Consider the following 21,269-nt stretch of genomic DNA (forward strand, 5'->3'; position numbering starts at 1 on the left):
CCAAACTGCCCAATAGTAAAGGTATCCTAAGGACTAGTAGAAATTAGCCCATTTTAAGGGTTTTGCTATATGTTATCATTATAAGGACTAGAGGACAAAAACTGTTAGTTTCTAACCCTGCAGTCTCCCTTATAATATGTTTACCAGTGAAGACAACCACAACTTCTACCAAGGTCAATCAATAGTAAACACAGGTGAAGATGATAAAATAGTTAACATGGTAATTATGTTAGGTCTTTTGAATTTGGCAGGGTTTGAATCTATTCTGGAATTTTCTCGTGTAAATTACCAACTTTTGCATATTTTCCCTCGATGTGTGCAGTGTTGTGCATGCTTCTGGTTTCAGCAATAATGGAGAAAATTGCAAATAACTGATTATTATTCTTGATCTGCATTCTAGAAAAATATGTTTGATATAAAAAAAAAGATTGTAATAATATTATGTTATAACAATGCTGTTGCCATGATCATGATGATTTTGTCCTTTTCATCCAATCGATGATGTAATGATTCAGATTGTTTTTGTTTAGAATTAAGTCAGCTGAAAGTTGCTATTTTTTAGAAATTAGGGAACTAGAATGGGATTTTTCATACTAACAAACAAAGTATGATCAAATGAAACAGATGTTCACATTATGAAGAAAATCTCCATTCAACATGTACGTACCTCAAGTCAACAATGTCTGTTACAGGTGGTTGGTATTGACAATATTTTTTAACATGTGGGAATTTCATTTTGAGGAACATAAACTACTTAAAGGGGCACTGATCTAACGCAATTCCCCGGGACTGGTCGTTGCCTTTGTTATTGTTTTTTCCCAGTGAGAACCCGGATGTATAGCAGAAATCTAGACTAGTTCGCGACCTCTGCTGCGCAATTCGTAAGCGCATCAGTCACTTTTATGGGTAGTAATAAGGGCGTATGGTCACATTGATCAACAAAATGAAATACAGTTTTCGAGATAATAGGGAAATGTAGGTATCTTTGTGGGTAGCATTGGTAATGGTGACGAAGTTTTGATAAGTCACTTGCTTGGTAATTTTGCGATTTTCGTTAACACTATTTTGACTTGCAACACAAAGTAAATATTTCACCTGAGCATTGCTTTTTTTATAGTGTGTATATTTTTTTACTGTCAAAATGTGTAACATTTTCAAATTAATTTTAAAGTCTAAATATTGAGTTATTTTACAAAGTGACTGAAAAACATTTCCATCTGTATTATTATGATAACGAATTCCAAACATTTTGATGTTTAATGTCATCACCAAAAGACTGAAAATGTTACGTTGAAAAGTACATGTCTATGTTGTGTGGCTTCTAATCCTACATAATAATCTGTTGTGATGTTTGTAGGCCCTTTGGATCATCTTAATCAATCTGGACAGATTTTTTAGTCAAAATGACTGAAATATTTACACATTTTATAGATTGCCTGAGAGAATCACATTTTACAAATTGACGGTAATATATACACGCTTACAAAGGAAAAGACCTGTGAAAACAACGTCTATCGCGCATTGAAGAATTTCCCAACCAAGACGTAGAGAAACAAGACCGAATCGGTTCAAATGAAGGAAAACAAAATGCAAATACCATAATTGCAACCTACCAAATTTATGTGTATAAATTTTAGGAGCTTCCTTGTTCGAGGAATGTATCCGTGAATATCCACACAAATTAACAATATCCCACTCGTCTGCAGCTGTACAAAGAAACTTATTTGATGTCACGTGTCTCTGTAACAATCAAATATTTTAAAAGATATATATCGTTTCGGGATATTATAACCCGTGTTCGTTTCTCAACTGATCACTCGGATTGTTTCAGGTGTTTCACATAGGTGTCAAGTCTCAAGGGTCGGCTGAGAAAGCCCACGTGACAACTATTTTCATAACACCCACGGTTCCTAAAAATCCATTGAGTGATAGATAACAATGAGCAATCAATCAACGTGTTATCAGTTAACCCTTTGAACAAAGTATGTTGTTTTTACATCGGCACTTCACGCCATGATATGAGTGTATTTATTCCCTTTGTTTTAGTAAACCTAGACATGTAAACACTCACTTTTGACATATCCACTGTGCAAGATAACAGTGATTAATCAATCAACGTATTTTCTGTTAATCCTTTGATGACTAGGAACGATCTGTTGATTTACAACAAAAAAGTCAATCAACTGATCATTCACCTCTTGCTGGTCTGCCACGTGCATATTACATAACACACATTTCACCTCACTTCAAACCTGGATTTAGATTGAATAATTACCCCAGACACAATAAATGCCAAATGGGAACCTTTGTCAGGTAATCTAAGTGGTGCTACCAATAATTGTACAGGTCTGTAATAAATTCATTAACTGAGCATCAAGTGAATGACGACAAATACACAAGTGTAGGGTTATACGAGAAAACGTGGATGACAACAAGGGATTGGTAATCGTATTATCGACGCAATCCGACTATAACTATAACTATAACCATCTGGGGTATTTCCAAATGAGGACATCCGATGAGCTCTGCCGTTCTTTTTGTCTGTTTAGGGTGAAGAATTAATTAACATGCGCCCTTTGTCGAAATCTTTATAGATCACAGTTAACCAATCAGTGTTTATGCAAAAATTCGTAAAACAAATATTGCCTCCAGCCTCCAAGTTTATTTAGCTGTCCTTGCAGACGGTAGCCCAGTCTCCGGTCACGCTCTGTTGCGTTGCGTTGCGTATCATCCGGGTACTCACGGGGAAAAACCAATAACAAAGGCAACAACCAGTCCCGGGAATTGCGTTAGATCAGTGCCCCTTTAAAGTTTTGATGTTTAGAAAGCTTTGCATTTATAATATCATACATAATTAAAATTATACGTAAAGACAACTTGTTGAACAGTTACTGCAAGTTTTATTTGGGGTTGTTCTTTTGCTATAAGCCTATCAAATGATAGCCTAGTTATCAGATGCACAGTTAGCGACACACTCTGGTGAAGCATTGAAGCCATTAACCTTGTTTACAATCCTTGATCTGTCTTACTGCATGTATCTGCTCTTAGGTTTCACCAAAGTGATAAATGTCTGTAACTGCATCACTACTGGCATTTCTACTACAATAAGCTCACATAGCTTGAAAGGACTGAAATACTTCTAAATCAGTTTAGTTCAAAGCACTATCAATAGCACTATTAATGGCCTGCTTCATATCATTGGGGAGATGTGTTACCTTCTGACATATCTATGGATGTAGTCCCCGTTGTGTAAAAGGTGACATGGCAGGAAGTTCTTCAGGATATGACAAATTTGAATACCATATCAAGATTTTGTCAGTGAAAAAAACCCTACCATATTCTACTTGTCTTATGTCTTACATGTGTCTCATAAAAACTTTTGAGTCTCCTTTTCACAAATCTTTGCTTTAATTTTGCTATCTTTTTCAGTAGGTCACATTTTATAAGTATGGGTTGCCATAAGGTAAGCTTTATAGCTACCATATGTTATTTGACTCGACTTGGGATTCGGATTTACAACAAGATGGGGGTTGACTTAGGCATGGTATTTTATTTTTATTGCACATGTCTGTAAAAGTGATACTGTAACTGTAAGTTATAGGTAGCACATCTTAGAGACATTGACACTACAGTCTTGATTTACCTGATTTTCATAAAATCTTTTATCACATGCATTGCATTGATGTGAAAAGTGATGATCTGGGGGTCTTTCCTTTAGCATATGCAAGTAAATATGTACATTGTCTCCTGAGTATGTGGCACAACTGGGTGTCATGCAGTTGATGACCACAGTCTGTGATATGTGTCCATGTGCAACAACATAATCTATTATGCAGTTGCAACAACAGCCTAACTTACAAACTTTCTATTTGACTTAGGACCTATTTGCTTGTGACTTGCAATGGACCTCTAGAAGTGAAGGCTGTATAGGGGAACACACTGTATGTGCATTTACTTCCACTATAATGAGAAGACACTGGCCCATGTCCAGGAGGTTGTATTGTGTTTAACTAGCTGGACTTAAGCAAACTCAGCCAAGTAAAGCAGTTCAACACAAGATGATTACGACTGCCATAGGACAACAATAATAATTTCTTCCAGACCTCGACAACAGTGTCAACAAGTTTGGAAGAATTCAGTTCAAACACTAAAGAGCAGTGCAATCATTTCCTGGTTTGCTCAGCAAAACCATAATATGGAACTTTTTGCATATTTTCAGACAAGTAGATACAGAAGTTTAGTTTTAGCACAAACTGTATACAATTGACATCCTTCAAACTATTCCATGGAGGTATTTTTTTATTCACTCACTACACACTTAATTTTCTGAGTGTCACAAGGTAAATATCTACTTCTAACTTGTAAACATCCGGGCTAGAATAGGTCTTCAGCAACCCTTGTCGTAAGAGGCGACTAATGGGGTCAGGTGGTCAGACTCGCTGACTTGGATGATGTTGATTGTATCAAATTGTGTGGATCGATGTTCATGATAGCAATCATTGGATTGTCTGATCTAGACTGGATTATTTACAGACCACTGTCATATACGAGGGGTGTTCATTAAAGATTTCCCTGACCCACTTCCGATGGACCTAGTGGAATGAAACTTGGCATAGGTATTAGTCTTTTTCCACATAGAAACCACCAAGAGTTACACACTTCTCCCATCGTTTTATGCAACTATGGAGACCTTGCTTGTAAAAGCCCTCATTTTGCGTCTCAAACCAGGACTTGACTTCAGAAATCAGTGTTTCATCATCTGTGAAACGTTTTCCCTTCAAAAATGACTTCATGGTTGGAAAGAGGTGGAAGTCAGATGGTGCAAGGTCAGGAGAGTAAGGAGGATGTGGAAGGATTTCATAGCCACAGGACCGCGCTTCTGTCTGGGCAACATGAGAGTTGTGTACTGGAGCATTCTCTTGCAGGAGACGGACACCCTTGGTCAGCATGCCACGCCTCTTTAGCTTGATAGCATCCCGCAATTTCCGCAGCAGTGAAGCATAATAAGCTCCTGTAATTGTGGTACCCTTTGCCAAGAAATCCATCATCACTATTCCATGCTGGTCCCAAAACACTGTGAGCATGACCTTGCCTGCAGAGGGTTGGACACGTGCCTTCTTTGGGGGTGGTGACTCCACATGCTTCCATTGCATTGACTGAACTTTAGTCTCAGGATCATAGTGATGGACCCATGTTTCATCCTGTGTGATAAGTCTGTCAAAAAAGTTTGCCTGTTTTTTTTGGCACATGTCCAAAAGATCCTTTGAGCTATTGACTAGTTCCTCCTTTGGAAAGGTGTGAGCAACCTGGGAATCCATCGTGCAGACACCTTATGCATGTTCAAATTGTCATGGATGATTTTTTCCACAGACCCTACACTGATCTTGACTTCTAGTGCTAACTGGCGAACAGTTATACTTTGGTCTGCCAAAATGGCGGTCTCCACTTGATGGATAGTGTCCTCATCAATGGCTGAATGGGGGCGACCAGGAATGGCAGCTGTTTCCACAGATGTCCGACCACACTTGAACTGGCGATGCCAGTGTTTAACAACATCATATGATGGAGCATCTTCCCCATAAGTTGCTTTCATTTCATCGAAAGTCTCTTTTGGTGTGCGACCTTTCAAATATAAAAACCTAATCACTGCTCGGTATTCTACTTGCTCCATTGTCACAATCTACTCGATCATAACACCTGTAAAAGTGGTAAGATTAATAGTTCGGTGCTGCAATTTCAGACATAACCCATAGATACATGTATCATTACACATGTGAAATTTCAACCAAATATGATAACCCTAAGTGGTTTAGGGGAAATCTTTAATGAACACCCCTCGTAGTTAGAATATTACCGAGTGTTGAATTAAACAACAAACAAAAAACTTCTTGGCCTCTGGTATTGTGTCATGAGTGGTTCTTTTCATGTTACGTTAATAATATTTCAATTTAACTTTTCCAGTGCCAATATGTGACATGTGGGGCTCTGTAGTTATGTACCTGCCTTCCCGGTTTGTATTGAGTGGATCAGCAGAAAGTTTTGTTTTGTACCTTAATACTCCTAGAAATAAAAGTGACAAAACCGTTCCTGTATCATCAGAAATCTCTGCTAAAAAGTCTATTGTAAGATTCCGAATATATAATAAGCATGTGTTTATAAATTGCTATCAAATAGTGATGATACCAGGTGTTAGCAAAAAGGTGAACTTAACCTGCCCTGCCAGTGGCACTCATCACAAAGCGCATGCAAAGACAAGTAGAATGCTCACCTGAACAAACACATGAATAATAGTTTTGTATTACCATTGTAGTTTATCCCAAATATGAGTTAAGGCAGAGTTCCTGTTTACCGGTAATTACCAGGTATTTTTACCGGTACCTTTAGGCTTGGACCAGTAATTCAAGTGACTGTCTTTGTTGTTGAACGAAACATCATCAATATTCATAGAAGTATATTTTTCAAATGAAGTCAGCTTGTCTCTTACAATCAGCGTTTCCCCTTGTCTATTTTTCGTGCAAGGAAATGGCATTTTGCTTTGCTTTGAGGTTAAATATCCATTTGTAGCGACTTTGTCTTGAAATATTTAAAGAAGAAAATTGTGACTGTAGTTTGTGTGAATGATGTGTAGATCTAAGTAAGTTACCTCAGAGATGACGTCCTTGCACTGAACATGACGTTGCAAGAATTAAAATCAGGTAATTTTCATACATGTTTTTGTTAGTTGAAAGTTGTGACTGACAAAAAGTAGGGGGACCGGTAATTTTTAGAGTTGCCTTTCCATCAGGACTGGCAGTTTCAAAAGCAATTGGGGAACACTGGTTAAGGATTATGAATTTGTGACTTGAAATGAGAAGCTGATATTTTGATAACATATGTTGGGCTATATAAAGCTTGGCAGAATCAGATGTAAACTGTAGGTGATTGTTAGGGTAGTCTCCATGGATAATAATTTACGCAAAAAAGAAATGATTCTGTCACTTTGATGAGATTATGCTAACACAAGGGCTTATTTGGCTTGCCCACCTTAAAGTCACATACAGTATGGATAAGTTTATACACCTGTACATGTTTGTAGGTGAAAACTGTTCCCTGTCAGTTGCATGTGCCTTTACAAAAATAGTTGTGACCACATTCAAACTACAGTCAAGTCTCGTTAATCCGACATCGTTGGTTGCACATGATTGTGTCGGATTAACGAGTATGTCGGATTAACGAAATTAAGTGATTTGTGATCGAAAATCGGACGTCTTCACGATAGATAATAACCGTGTGTACCTTGTAATAAAATCATTAAAAACAAAATATTAATATTGTTATGTTGTTTATTCATTCATTCCTTAATTTATAATTAATGACTGTGCAAAAATAATAATAATTTTCCCATTTATACATAACAATAGAGACATTACTCACTGAATTTATCACATGATCAACGACACGTTTCCTCGTGTAAATGCAAGTGCTACTGTCTTAACAACTTGCTTCATCTACTTAAAATAGTCTGTCAGTGTTTTCTGTTTCTAACATTTTGAAGGCACATTTCTCAAAGTCCCCTGCTCGCTTGACGTCTAGTGCTTGTGGTTCTTCAGCATCAACATTGTCGAGGTGTAATTTCATTTGCTGTTTCTTATAATAAAGCTTGAAATTCTTTATGATCCCGGCATCTAGTGGCTGAATGTGCGATGTGGTGTTTGGTGGCAAAAAGTGACATTTCACATTAGTGATGTCGACAGTAGCATGGGATGGGGCGTTGTCCAACAGCAATACCACGTGGCGTTGCTTCAATCACATTTGCCGATCCAAGATCAGTAGCCAGGCTTTGAATATTAATGAAGTCATCCATGCTTTCTTGTTTACATACCAGTCGACCATGGTGAGTCGTCCATGTGTTATATACCTGTTCGTATTTTAAACTGGCTTCATGCACATTTATCTGGCTTCAATTTGTAAACTACATTTGTATAGCTTTGTACATACAGGTTTGAATAGCTTTTCCTGTTAATTGTTAAGTTAATCTCTGCAGCCAGTGCGTGTCAAAACACGGGGTTGTGTAGTCGCGGTCAGATGACCACGGAGTACGCTGATCACTGTGTCGGATTAACGAGACTGTTTAATGAGTGATATCGGCAATTCGTTGCAAATTAGGTGTGTCGGAGTCAGAGTGCGAGAATGTCGGATTAACGGGACTAAATAGCACTGAATCAATCGGTTCCCATCATTTGTGTCGGATAAAGCCGAGTGTCGGATTAACGAGTGTCGGATTAACGAGACTTGACTGTACCGTATTCGACGTAATAAGCGCCCCGCTCTAATTAGCGCCCACGGCGATATTTGCTAAGATATTGGCTTGTGAACAATCTCAATTAGCACCCCTTCCGATTGATCAATGTACACAAGACTTATCTTTTCGTGTATAATACGCACTAGTGTCTTATATGCACACTTAATTATGGGCAGTTAAATTCTGGAAAAAATTATCTGTCGTACATAAACATTTCAGGATGTCCGCATAAACCACAAAATTTATCTTTCAACTTTTTTTTCTTCACCAAAATAATATTCTAATAACAACCCCCTATTTCTATATTTTGAGAGCGCCCTTGGCGCTTATTACGTCGAATACGGTATGTCAAAAACCTTCTGAACTAATATATGGAGCTATTAATTACTATTATTGGGGAAGTTTTCTTGACTGCTGTACCTTTTACCTGATTTGAACTTTAAACTATTGTGGCTAGATTATCAGCCAATAAAGCATTCATTTTGAAAGATGAAGTTTCTTGCAAGATTGGTTAACGTATTCTTTTTGCAGCCCTAATGAACATTTACAGAAACACATTCATAAGTGACATTTTCTTTCCTATTTCTTTAGATGACTTGTCGCGGCGAAGTCGAATGTTTGAATAATGTATGATATGCAAAAACACTTTAAATGTAACTGTGACAGACTTCCTTGTGGAACCAAGAAATTAACTGAAATATGTGAATAGAATCATGTTGAGTTGTTACTTCAAGGTTTGGGTATAATTGCTAATGTCTTTATCGCTCTCAAACACTCTACTACTGTGTAAAAGACAGCAAATTTTATGGCAATTATTACAGAATATTAATAAGAATGTTTCCTTGCCCGAGTGTGGAACACAGACATACCAGTAGGTTTTGGGACCCGTGAAGATCTGGGGTAGAATAGGTCTTCAGCAACCCATGCTTGCCGTAAAAGGCGACTATGCTTGTCGTAAGAGGGGACTAACAGGATTGGATGGTCAGGCTAGCTGACCTGGTTGATGCATGTCATTGTATCCCAAGTGCATGGATCGATGCTCATGATGTCAATCACTGAATTGTCTGGTCCAGACTCGATTATTTACAGACCACCGTCATATAGCTGGAATATTGCTAAGTGCCGCGTTAAACAACAAACTAACTCAAATAGGTTTTGGTGACCATTGGGTCATCCTTTGAAGTTGAATCACACGACAAAGATTGGTTATGTTTTGTGTGTATCGTAGGTAAATGAGGTCCAGTTTCCACTTTTACTTGTAGATGTTACTATATTCTAAACATTTTAGGTTGGTTTTCTTCAGGGATTGTTTAAATAGGGAAATTTTAGTGTTTGATGCTATGTATGCTAGCACACCCTCTGGATGACCATAAGTGTCATCTTTATCTCATTTATCCTACTTTCAAAACATGTATAGATTGTGTGAAGGGAATGTATGTTTGGCAAACTGTATTTTAAGGGTGCTTCAAACACCTGTGTCTGTTTTGAAAGGTGACATGCCTTTTTAAATCTGTGATTTACTTAAAAGTTACTACTCTAAACTCCAAAGCCAGACTTTCATGAAAGGACATGATCAGACCCTTTTTGGTAAACTAGATCTGTATTACTTATTAAGTGGTCAAGAATTGAAAAGTTATTGTGAAATCAAAGGTATTAATATGAATGGCAATTATTTTTTTCTGTTAACATATCAAACACTTGCTTGTTCACTATTGTCTAATATTTGAAAATGAAAACTTAACTCAAATTTATTTTCATCTGTAAAAAAATAGTGAAGACAATATTTATTGATCTGTTGAAAGTTCCTTTAGGATTCCAGGGTACCACATTTGACACAGCCATTCATCTGCTAGTCTACTAGTCTAACACTTGAGAACAATTGTATTTCTATCAGTGTTCATTCTATTTGGATCCCTTATGAAATTTAATTTGAAAATAGTGGGTTCCTTTGAAAAAGGGGAACTTCAAAGAACTTGGTGATCCTTACTCTTAGCATGTCATGTCAGTTTACACATACTTGTTACGAAGTTTGGCGATCTATCTGTCATTTATTTTGATTTCTTGTGCTTGATGTCCATTTTACAAGTCATAATTACTCATTTACGTAAAAAGACATCCAAGGAAATAAAGCCTAACCCTTCTCTTTCAATAAACTATCTGTCATAGTGTGATAGTGACAGAGGGGTTGTGACATTTATGTTGATAATTTCTGACATTTAGAAGAGAATTTTACACATGTTAGCATAAGCCTATGGTAACAATGTTTATATGTGACAGAAGCTGTTCAAAAAGCCTGTTGTGTTGTGTTTCACTTGAAGAACATTTGACACTTTAATTTGCCAAGTTTCATCTTTTTAATATGTCTCAAAGTATGTTTACAGTGTTTAGACAAATAAGGTTTCTCATATATCTATCCATGGAGATACAGTCCAAAGGCCAGACCTGTTGTTTCATTCCTCTATCCCACTGCTGACTAACTGAGGATGTGTGATTGTGGTGATTGAAAACAGTTTATGGCCACTGAGTATGACAGATGTTTTTGATCTGAAACACATTCCTTTGTGGTGTTTTTGTTTGTTTAAATATTGCCTGAAGTTATAACAGTGATTTTGAATGCAAGGTGTGACATCAGTATTTGATCACCCATACATGCATTTAAGTGAACTTACAATACAGTAATATAAATGGAAAATAATCCATCACAGGATTCAGGAACTGTAACCAATCGAACAGAGATGAATTTGATTATTTGGGAACTCTTGGTAGGGTTTGAGTTGTATCTTGGGTTTCTTCTTCTATTCTGGCCAAGAAAAGAAGTGTTTTGTTTGACCCTGTTTCTTCTCCGGGAGGGGATAATGATGAGGGGAGTGTTGTATTAATTTGTAACACTGTTTTTTCTCTAGTAATGGCAGCCAGGAAGGGGAGAGTGAAGGTGGTGGCAAGTTGCGAGTGGGGGAGAGACGGAACAGTTCATCAAGCACATCTAGTCGGCACAGTATTACCAGCAGCAAGTCTAAGAAGATCAAGATTGAAGACAAAATCAAGAAAGAGCCTTCAAGTCCAGACAAGCATAAAAAGGTAAACATTGCCTTTACAACAAGTAAAGTAAGTCTCTTTTTTTTTAGTTAAGTGTACAAGACTACAATTGAGACACATGTACCAAAGAGAACCAAATAAATTGAAGTAGGATTGGTGTTGATACTATCCATGTTCTCCCCTTTCTAAACGTTTCTCCAGTTCAGAGGAAAACAGCAACTAGCCAATATGCCCTCTAACATTATTTGTTTATCTAATTCCATGTTTTAACAGTGATAGGCACAAGTGGACTGCTGTCTTCATAACAAGGTTTCATTTACAAACTAATGGGTCATTAAAACAATCATTGACCATTTATCCAAAACAAATGGTTTGCTTACCTCTTATTTTTGCCACTTGAAGGAAACTCATAATATACCGGTATGTTTATTGTTCATATTTGGGACTATATACACTGAACAACAAAAGTTCCTGTGACATTGAATAAGATTTAATGCAAAGTTATGTTTTTTTCTAAATCTGAAACAATTTCGGTTTGCAACAGATAAAAGACTCCTGTAAGTGTTCAAATGGTTTAATTTGCCATACTGACTTCAGAAAATGCGTGATTTTATAAAAAAAAACACGAACATGCCAAAATGTCAATTTACAAATCAATAGCATGTGTGTCCACCTCTGGCTGCGATGCAAGCAACACATCTTCGTCTCATGGAATGGACCAGGCGTCGCACAAAGTCCTGTGGGATATCTGCTGGAGCATGTTTCGAAGTTCCTGGAGTGTCTGTGTAACATGTGGTTGACGTCGAAGGCGCCGATCCATCTCATCCCACATGTGCTTGATTGATGAGAGATCAGGGGAGCGAGCCGGCCAGGGGATGACATTCACGTTGTTTTGTTGAAGAGAATCCTGAACAAGTCGAGCAATATGAGGTCATGTTGAAAGGTAATGCCTGGGCCATGACAACGCAAAAACGGTAGAACAACAGGGCCGATGATCTCGTCGCGGAAGCGCTGTCCATTGAGATTTCCCTCCACCACTATCAAACGGGTCCTCTGTCTTGCTGTAATCCCACCCCATACCATAACGCTGCCGCCTCCGAACCGATCTTCTTCCATGACACAGTGACTGACGTAACGTTCACCTCGACGTCGGTACACTCGAATCCGTCAATCGCTGTGGCTGAGGTGAAAACGAGACTCGTCAGTGAATAGAACTGGTCCCCACTGCATGGCCATCCAGCGTAGACGCTGTCTGCACCACTGTAGACGTGCTTGACGGTGGTTTCCTGTCAAAATGGGACGTCTGGCGGGTCTTCCGGTGACAATCCCTGCACATCTGATGCGGCAAGTAAGGTTTGTGAAGATATTTGTTAAAGGCCAGGGATGCTTCTTGCAGTCACTGTTGCTGGCTGGAATCGATTTCGTAGGTGTGTTGTTCAAATCCAGTTGTCTTGTCGATTATTGGTTACGTATGGCCTGCCACTCCGAGGATGGTCTCTGACTGCATTCGTCTGTTGCCAACGTTGCCATAAACACCATATGGTGTTTCTGTAGACATTAAATTGTCTTGCAACATCATGTTGACTCAATCCTGCTTCAAGCATACCAATGGCTCGCAGACGCTCATTTTCAGGCAGGCGTGGCATTTCGTAATGTTTAATAATTGCGTAATTTTGTTGTTCTTCTCAGTGTTTTTTGTCAGCACAATGCTAAACAATGCATATGGAATCCCGTTTACGAACATGTTTTTATACCCATTATTGGGTAGTGAAATGCATAGGGCTTGCATAAAAGTCAACTTTTGCATGGAATGCATGTTTTTCTGTAGCAGTTGCGTTTTTGTGACTTGATTCCATACATGTACCACAATTTTGAAAACCAAACTTTACTTGTTTGAAAAATACACTAAAATACTGGTGTCACAGGAACTTTTGTTGTTGAGTATAGAATACAATCAGATTCAGTCTATCACGTCCATAGGTGGCTGAAATTGGCCATAAAACCTTAATAACACGACAACGGTAGTCAAATTCCACTTTACAAAGTCACTGCTTGACTTAGCTCTTCCAATGCATAGTATTTCCTGTTTATAGTCCGTAAGACAGCGAGTCTGTTTTGACCAGATTGTATTTTTTTCAGGGGATTAAAATATGTTTGAGATGCAAACTTAATTCCTCTTATGCTGACTAGGCACCGGATTTATTTTTACATATATGATATTGCCTGCTATCAAGCAAGGCAATAGATGAGAAACTCTGGAACGTCTGCTGACCACACACAACTTACCTGCTGACAGTTATATTACAAAACAAGATCATTCTAGACAGGAACGGTTTCTGTGAAAATTGCATTGAGCAATTTAGAAATAGATTGCGGTGGTTTAGATTTGTTTTTTCTAGTAGCCCACTGAATAGTGCATTAGCATTTTACTTGTCCACATGTCATATTCTACCAACACAGTTTTCAGTTCTCACGATTGATGCAACTTAATTAAAAGAGCTATTGACAGTCCATCTCTTTTATTCATTCATTAATGATACACATCTATTTGAAATCATTAGTACATGATGGACTCTAGTTTTTTGTAACCCTAGTTTATGGCCCGGAATCAGCAGAATAAATTTTTAACCCCAAAGGGTGCAACAGCTGCAGTAAAAACCCAGCTGTGTCTGGTATTTGCCTCCACACACCATTTTCTGTCTTGATATACAGTTTTGACTGACGAGATGTAGAGTAGGAATATACCAATAGCACAGGGGTATGTATTCTTCATCATCTATTTTATTGAGTTTATTGTATTTTTTTTTTTTAATAAGTCAAATTAGAGAAATTATTGTTTTTGATATTGGAAATTTTCAGTGTCAATTTACATACAAAGGGACTTGCAGGTGGCATATGTTGTGATGATCTATGATCAGTTGGTGGCTGTTCATTGTGATCATTTCACATAAACTATTTGAAGTTCAGTGTCTAGAAGTAAACAAAAAAAAAATCTGTACTTCGTGAAAATGATCATTCAAAATACATGAAAGATGTGGCATGGTCAGATCATACATGTATTTTATCTTGGAGGTCCCAACTGAGACGTGCAGTTGACAATAGTTGAGGAGATATATGTAAATAACATGTGGCAGTGGTCCCTTCCTGACATGTATTGTTTTAACCCAGTACTGGAAATCCCCCATAGTCATCTTACTTACACCAGCTCCTAAACAGTTCGGCATGCAGGCCTTCAAGTGCAGCCTGGTAAATCCCCATTCAAACACAGGCCATAATAGCTTTCAGCTTGTCACAAGGAGAAACTGCATTCCTATGATATTCTCAACATGTTTTCAACATCATAAGATTTATATTTTTTGGGGAAACTGCTCATAAGAATGGCATTTTAATATTAGTTAGAGACAGATATCCTTGTTACGTCATTTTCAATTTCAACTCTCTTCCGTAAGGGTATATTCTTTGTGCTACATTTGATCAGCATGTTGGTTTAATCATGTATATTCCTGAGGACAGGATATATATATATGTATGAAATTTGATCAACACACAGACATATTTACTAGTTAATTAATTAAATGTGATTAAAAAGTATTATTATTTGTTTGAAATTCCGATACAAGTCAGTTCAACTTATAACATGAAATGAAGGATGTATTGTATTGGTGTCTTGCAAATGTGTAACATCTTCAAAAATAGCTATTAGAGACGTGACCTGGGCTTTATCTGGATCAGTTATGCTAACAGGCTACATGTGTATGGTTGCTGATATGTTTGTGCGAGCAAGACACAGCCAAGATAGCTGGCCCAGAACAATGATGACTGGGCTGACATTCCTGTCTTGTTTGGTCTGGCAGGCAATCGGCTGATATACTGCAGCTCATACAGAACTAGTTACAGTAAACATGGCTTCACCAATTGATCTTGTTCACATAACACATCTTAGGGTTTTACTATGTATAGTGTCCCCTGGTAATTACGTGTAAATACCTCAATATGAAAACTAAGTTGAAATTGGCAAAATGTTTTCACAATTGTCTGTTGCTGATATTTTTCCACCCTTTTTATTTCCTTTCTCTTTCTTGTTTGCTGTTGACTTTTTTGTGTGCATTACTAGGTACCTGAGTGGAGGATTCTGGAGTGAATATCAATGAATACCTTCTTTCAAATAACAATAAAAATGTTTCCAAAACCATCTGTACCTCTTGACTAGAATGCATGGATATCTGATGACCACAAGTTTGTATGCCACTAGAATTGACCTAACTGTCCGCCATTAGACCTAGCAAATTTGCTAACAGTGGTTATTGGATGCAGGTTCAGTTGCCGTTTTGTTTGAAGCTGATGCAAGTGATATGAGAGGTGGAATCTGATTGGTCAACAGGTGGGACATAGAAAGGACATAACTCGTAATAGCCAATGGTGGCGCTACGATCGAGCCCAGAAATTTCAGCCTAGTTGGCAGGGTGGAAACTGGACTTTTTCACTGAGTTAACTCCCATGCATTGGGAAGATGCATATAATATCATTTGTATCATTTGTTCTTTTCCTTTAGCAGCAGCAGCAGCAGCAGCAGCAAGATAAGAATGACTTGCCTCACCAAAATGGCCAGGATCACCTGCCCTTTCACTCTTACAATGAAGAAAGTAGTGTCAAGTCAGACACAACTCAGGATAATGCACCACGGGTACCACAATCTGGATATCACCAGGATGAAAAGTGAGCTTTGAAGAATCTCAGTTTATTTAGTGGTTTAGACAAGTATGCAAAAAATGGTAAAACTACTTACATCTAGACAAAATGGGAACCCCTCTCAAGTAACAAGTATCTTCACAGGATACTTTTGTTTTACATATGTGAATGATAAGGAATAATTGTTACATTCTTCATACCATATTTTCCTATGAAATCAATGAATGGAGAATTTTCAAAATGTACTGTATATGTGTTTCAGGTTGGAATCGGCAGAAAGATACTTAACTAAGGCTAAGGAATTGAAGCACCTTGCTGATGTAAGCCACCATTCTTTACAGTACATCATGCCTTGTAATTGTCTTCTCCACAGTTACATGATGTATCATATTGCTGAAGGGCTTCACTTTATAACTGATTATTGAAGATCTCCATATATGCACAATACACAAGATTTTTTAAGAGCTTCACATATGGAAGATTTGGCTCCACATGCATACATGATATATCATAGTGTTGAAGATCTCCAGATCGGCATACTATAACAGATTATTGAAGAGCTCCATCTATACATGATATAACAAATTATTGAAGACCTTTACCCATGAAGATCTGGATGGAGAATAGGTCTTCAGCAACCAATGCTTGTCATAAGAGGCGACCAACACGATGAGGTGGTCGGGCTTGCTGACTTGGTTGATGCATGTCATCGTATTCCAATTGTTTAGATTGATGCTTGTGATATCAATCACAGGATTGTCTGGTCTTATAGCTTGAATATTGCTGAGTGTGGCAAGAAACAAATGAATTGAAGATCACATATACATGCTATTACAGATTATGGAAGAGCTTCATGATATATCATATTGCTGAAGAGGTATGTGTGTCGGACCCTACTGCAGATTAATGAAGCCATGACATTGATTCTGTTATTGAATTATATTATAATTAATCATGCAGAATCTTGTCCATCAGTAGGCAGTCCTATTCATTCCAGGCTTTGTTGTGTGTTTAACAGAAGGACAAACCAGCCAAATTCTCCTTGTACATCAAGTCAGTGTTGTCATTTGTCCAGTGTGGTTGCGCCATGGAGAAGGAGGCAATCAGTGAACCTCAGAAGATATTCACCATGTATCATGAAACACTTCAACTACTCAAGTAAGTGACATCACCAACAAACCTGTATTATGTGGAATTTCCTTTAAACATGGGATGTCCTTGCTAGTCTAGATTTGTATAGTAACCACTATGCTGTACAATAGATCACTATATCGATTTGAGATAGACTTTTGTGCAAAGACAGTAGAAAGATTATGTTGTTGTAGTACCATATTTTCCTGTGTATAATGCGCAGCCCCATTCTGGAGTACAGATGTCTTGAAAAAATACTGTCTTGTCTCAAGGTGAAGTCTTTGTTGGAGAAAACAGGAGATTACTAAATTCATATGATATAAATGTTTTTGTTTTGGCATAGCCCTATGTTTCTTGTCTGATATCTGATCATGTTTTCTTATGTTCCAGACAAGTGATCCGTGTGCGGGTAACATGCATCGACCCTGATATGCCCATCACAGACAAGAGGTTATCAGTATTATTGTAAGTGTTTGAACCTTTCTCTGTGTTAGTTTCGGTGAATTAGGTAAAACAATAAAGCAAGAAACATGACGGCCCGGGGGACAGTTACCATGGTTGCAAGAAAGTGTTTCTCAGTCACCTCAGGCGCCGCGATTCGCTTTGCAGAGTTGCATTCCTTGGGCACACCAGAAACCTAAGATTGTGGGTTCGAATCCCGGTTTGCCTTGATTATGTTTATAGGTTTGTCAGCACAATAGCCGTGATCGTGGGTTTCACTGAAGTGGTAAACGTCTGAGACCTGCATCACTTCAGGCTTTCCTCCCACATTAAACTGACACGCCCTGATATAACTGGAATACTGTTCAAAGCGGCGTTAAACCCAACTCACTCCCTCGGTCACTCACTCAGAGGATACCTGCTATGAATGATTCTTGTAGGGTTAGAAGTAAACTCCAAAGCTTTACTAGCCCAGGTAAAGATAAAATGTCTTTGGAATGTTAAAACAATGGGAAATTTAAAAAAATTGTACTAGCCCGTAGGAATTTGTACTAGCCCTGGGCTATCGGGCCAGTGTTAGGTTCTAGCCCTGTCTTGTGTGACATGGCTACTGTTTTGCAGAAACTGACCACTAGTCTCTGTATATATGTAGACCGTTTGACCATGGATTTGATACTGTGAGTGAGCAATAGCCAGCATGTGAGTGAGTTAAAATTTAATGGTGCATCGGCATTATTTCAGCCATATGGTGATGTAATCTGTCTGCATGACAAAGCATTCTTCTGCCAATAGGTTTGCGTGTGTGTCATCAGCTGACACATGAGATGAGTCGCTGCATATTGCCCAGACAGTATATATATGTATCTCTCTATGAGACATGAGTCACATCATGTTTGATTACTTGTCATAACCATACTTACTGCAGATATATTTGTCTGACCTGTGTGCTGGGTCTTAAGGCTGGCTAGACTTGGAAGACAACATAACTCAACAGAACTGTTATGACCAAGGTCTATAACAAAACTCCGTCAGATCACAAGTAGTTTTGTTGTAGACTTTGGTAATAACAATTCTGTTGAGTTATGTTGTCTGTGGCAACTGTTGTAATGGTTGTTAGAGTATATTTTATGAGAAAGTTCATGGTATGATATTTTCTCCATTGTTTCAGATTACGCATCCAGTCATTGTTATGTCTCAAGTTATTTCAATTAAAGAGGCCAGAAGTATTGAAATTCAAGAAAATCATCGACGCTGACAACACCAAAGTAAGTACTAGAAAGTACAAGGTACTGCTGTCTGGACATGTTCCATTGAGTTTATCACCTTATTTGTACTTACTGCTGAAACAACACATTTTATGTTGTCAGTTTGGAAATGATACAACCTCTCCATGTTCTGACCATCCAAGTAGAATTTTTTATAAATTCATAGACCCGTGGATGCAGACTGTTTTGTGATTATATACAGAAAAATATGAATTGGTCTTATTACTTTTGAGGCATGTTGAGATTGTAGAAATGGTCCATGGATGAATAGTATTAAAAAGATTCTTGAGAACACTGCTGCCTTTGATATGCATTAACAACATTTTTGAGCCAGTTTCTGAATCATGATTTGTGTTTTGTAGACTGCCTCAGCCAAGTCCCCTCATCTTAGCAGCATACCCAATCGCAGTATAGGAACCCCACCTCCCATCTCCCCAACACGCTCCCCTGCTGGCAGCATTGGCTCAGTTGGATCACAGGCAAGTACCACTCAATCCTACAAACTCATCTAATGGCGGAAGTCCATGATGGAGGGGACATAATTCACCAGCTATATAACATGTCACATTTTGATGTTTGACATAACTTAATATAGAAATAGTTAATCTATTTGACCTGTTAGTCCCATTTTTTAAACATGTTTGAAATGAATATTGAGACGCATGATTTGTAATGGGCATGTAATATGTACATAACGAATGACTTGAAGCAGTGTTTGAAATTATGCGAGAAAGTCTAGGGATCCTTGTCATCAACCTAATGTTAAAAGTGAATGATTTAAGGGGTTGACCTCAGGGAACCCACGAAGCACCTTAATTTCAAACACTGCATGATGTCATATTTATTACTTGACTGTCTACAGGGTAGCTGTGACTTGCCATCCAACAAGCTGACAAATGGTAACTTAAGCTCAAGTGCCACCACTCCCATGTCATCGCCAGGGACAATCAATGTCTCCCAGCGAATGCATTCCGTCATGCAACAATACATCAACTTCTCTGGTTATCTGGTCACCAGTCATGATCTCTGGTTGCAGGCAGATGTTGCTGCACACGAGTTTAAAGGTATGCTGAAATCTGAAATTTTAAAGTGACTTGCTTGTATTTTAATTATATGCTTCACTGGTTTGTAATAAAGGATCTCATATTTCATTTTCATCACTTGCAAATCAAGTGGGGATAATAAGAAAGATTGTTGGCTTCCCTGGCCTGAAAGGCAAATCTTCCTTCATCGTCAAAATCCATAATCTTTTTATCCCCCCAGCATATGATACGGGGTGATATAGCGATCAGCCAGTGTGTCTGTCTATCCGTCTGACTGTCCGTAATCATTTCCTTTTCCGGGGCAGAACTCGAAAACCATTCAGTGTCTTTGATCGAAACTTGGCAAATCTATCAGTCACATACTGAAGTGGTGCCTTTTGCTATTTTGTAATTTAAAAAAAACCCAACTATTTTTGCTATTTAGGAATGTTTCAAAATTTCATTTTTTGGTGTATCCATGGACACAAGTTAGACTTTGCTGAAATGGGGGTAGGTTTCGTTCCTGGAGCAGCACTAAAAACTGTTCAACAGTGTTGAATCAATCAAACTTGGAACATGTACTATTCAGGGGTTGAAGTGGCGCCTTTTGCTAAGGACTTTAGATATTTTTTTCCTGTTTCGTTGGCAAGAAGTTTGGCTTTGACTACATCTTTAAAACTAATAGGTATTCTTCCTTGAAACTGTGCACACATATGACCAGTTTGTCATCTGGTGCCTTTTGCTGTTTTGGGATTGTTAGAATTTATATTTTTTCCGTTTCCCTGGCAACAAGTTTGACTGTTCATGTTCATGTTGGTGTGTACATGACATAGAAATACAAAGTTCCGAAGCCCAATTCCATGGTATTGTTTTGATAGCTCAATAACAACTCTTGTATACTGACAGACAGATCAAATAGAAATTCTTCATCAAGTTGACTTAACAGGCAGATAATTTGTCCTTTCGAATTTATAGGAGGATTTGTCATCTTCTGATGACTCTTGTTACATGTTCAACTTCTTGTCTAAAATGGCTAGACAGATTTGGCTGAAATGTTTGCTACTAAAAGGGTTTTTGTTCTAGGCATAAAAAATGGAATTCCATTTTTGTTTAAGAACAAGAAAAATTCATAACTCTTCTCCCATTTGCTGGGTGAGATGGTCACGTTGTGTTGTACCAAGTTTGGTCAAGACATCTGTGCTTGACCATACATAGTATTGTGACCATATTGGAAATACTAAGAATCATAAGTTGTCTGCTGTAAACATTTACTCGAGAACAAATGAACCAGCCATACTTAAACTTCACATGCTTTTTACTTCCAATGATGACTCTGAATTGGTTCTAGAGGTTTGAATCCAATTTCAAATATTACTGTCACTAGAGTCAAATAGAAAACTCTAT

At 38.0% G+C, this 21,269-nt stretch overlaps 1 protein-coding gene across 2 annotated transcripts in view; it reads left to right on the forward strand.

Moving 5' to 3' along the window:
• LOC124139821 (AF4/FMR2 family member 4-like) overlaps window positions 1–21,269 on the forward strand; it is a 151,352-nt gene that overhangs the window by 122,768 nt on the left and 7,315 nt on the right. The window contains exons 12-19 of one of the 2 annotated variants that reach the window (XM_046507173.2): window positions 11,185–11,359; window positions 15,870–16,033; window positions 16,269–16,326; window positions 17,025–17,164; window positions 17,528–17,602; window positions 18,747–18,843; window positions 19,206–19,322; window positions 19,706–19,907. In XM_046507173.2, the coding sequence (XP_046363129.2) occupies window positions 11,185–11,359; window positions 15,870–16,033; window positions 16,269–16,326; window positions 17,025–17,164; window positions 17,528–17,602; window positions 18,747–18,843; window positions 19,206–19,322; window positions 19,706–19,907 (1,028 nt within the window). The remainder of the gene's footprint in view (window positions 1–11,184; window positions 11,360–15,869; window positions 16,034–16,268; window positions 16,327–17,024; window positions 17,165–17,527; window positions 17,603–18,746; window positions 18,844–19,205; window positions 19,323–19,705; window positions 19,908–21,269) is intronic. The other variant, XM_046507174.2, reaches the window with a different exon arrangement.

Source organism: Haliotis rufescens, unplaced genomic scaffold (genome assembly GCF_023055435.1).
Source record: "Haliotis rufescens isolate VD_foot unplaced genomic scaffold, xgHalRufe1.0.p SCAF_7, whole genome shotgun sequence".
Taxonomy (NCBI): domain Eukaryota; kingdom Metazoa; phylum Mollusca; class Gastropoda; order Lepetellida; family Haliotidae; genus Haliotis; species Haliotis rufescens.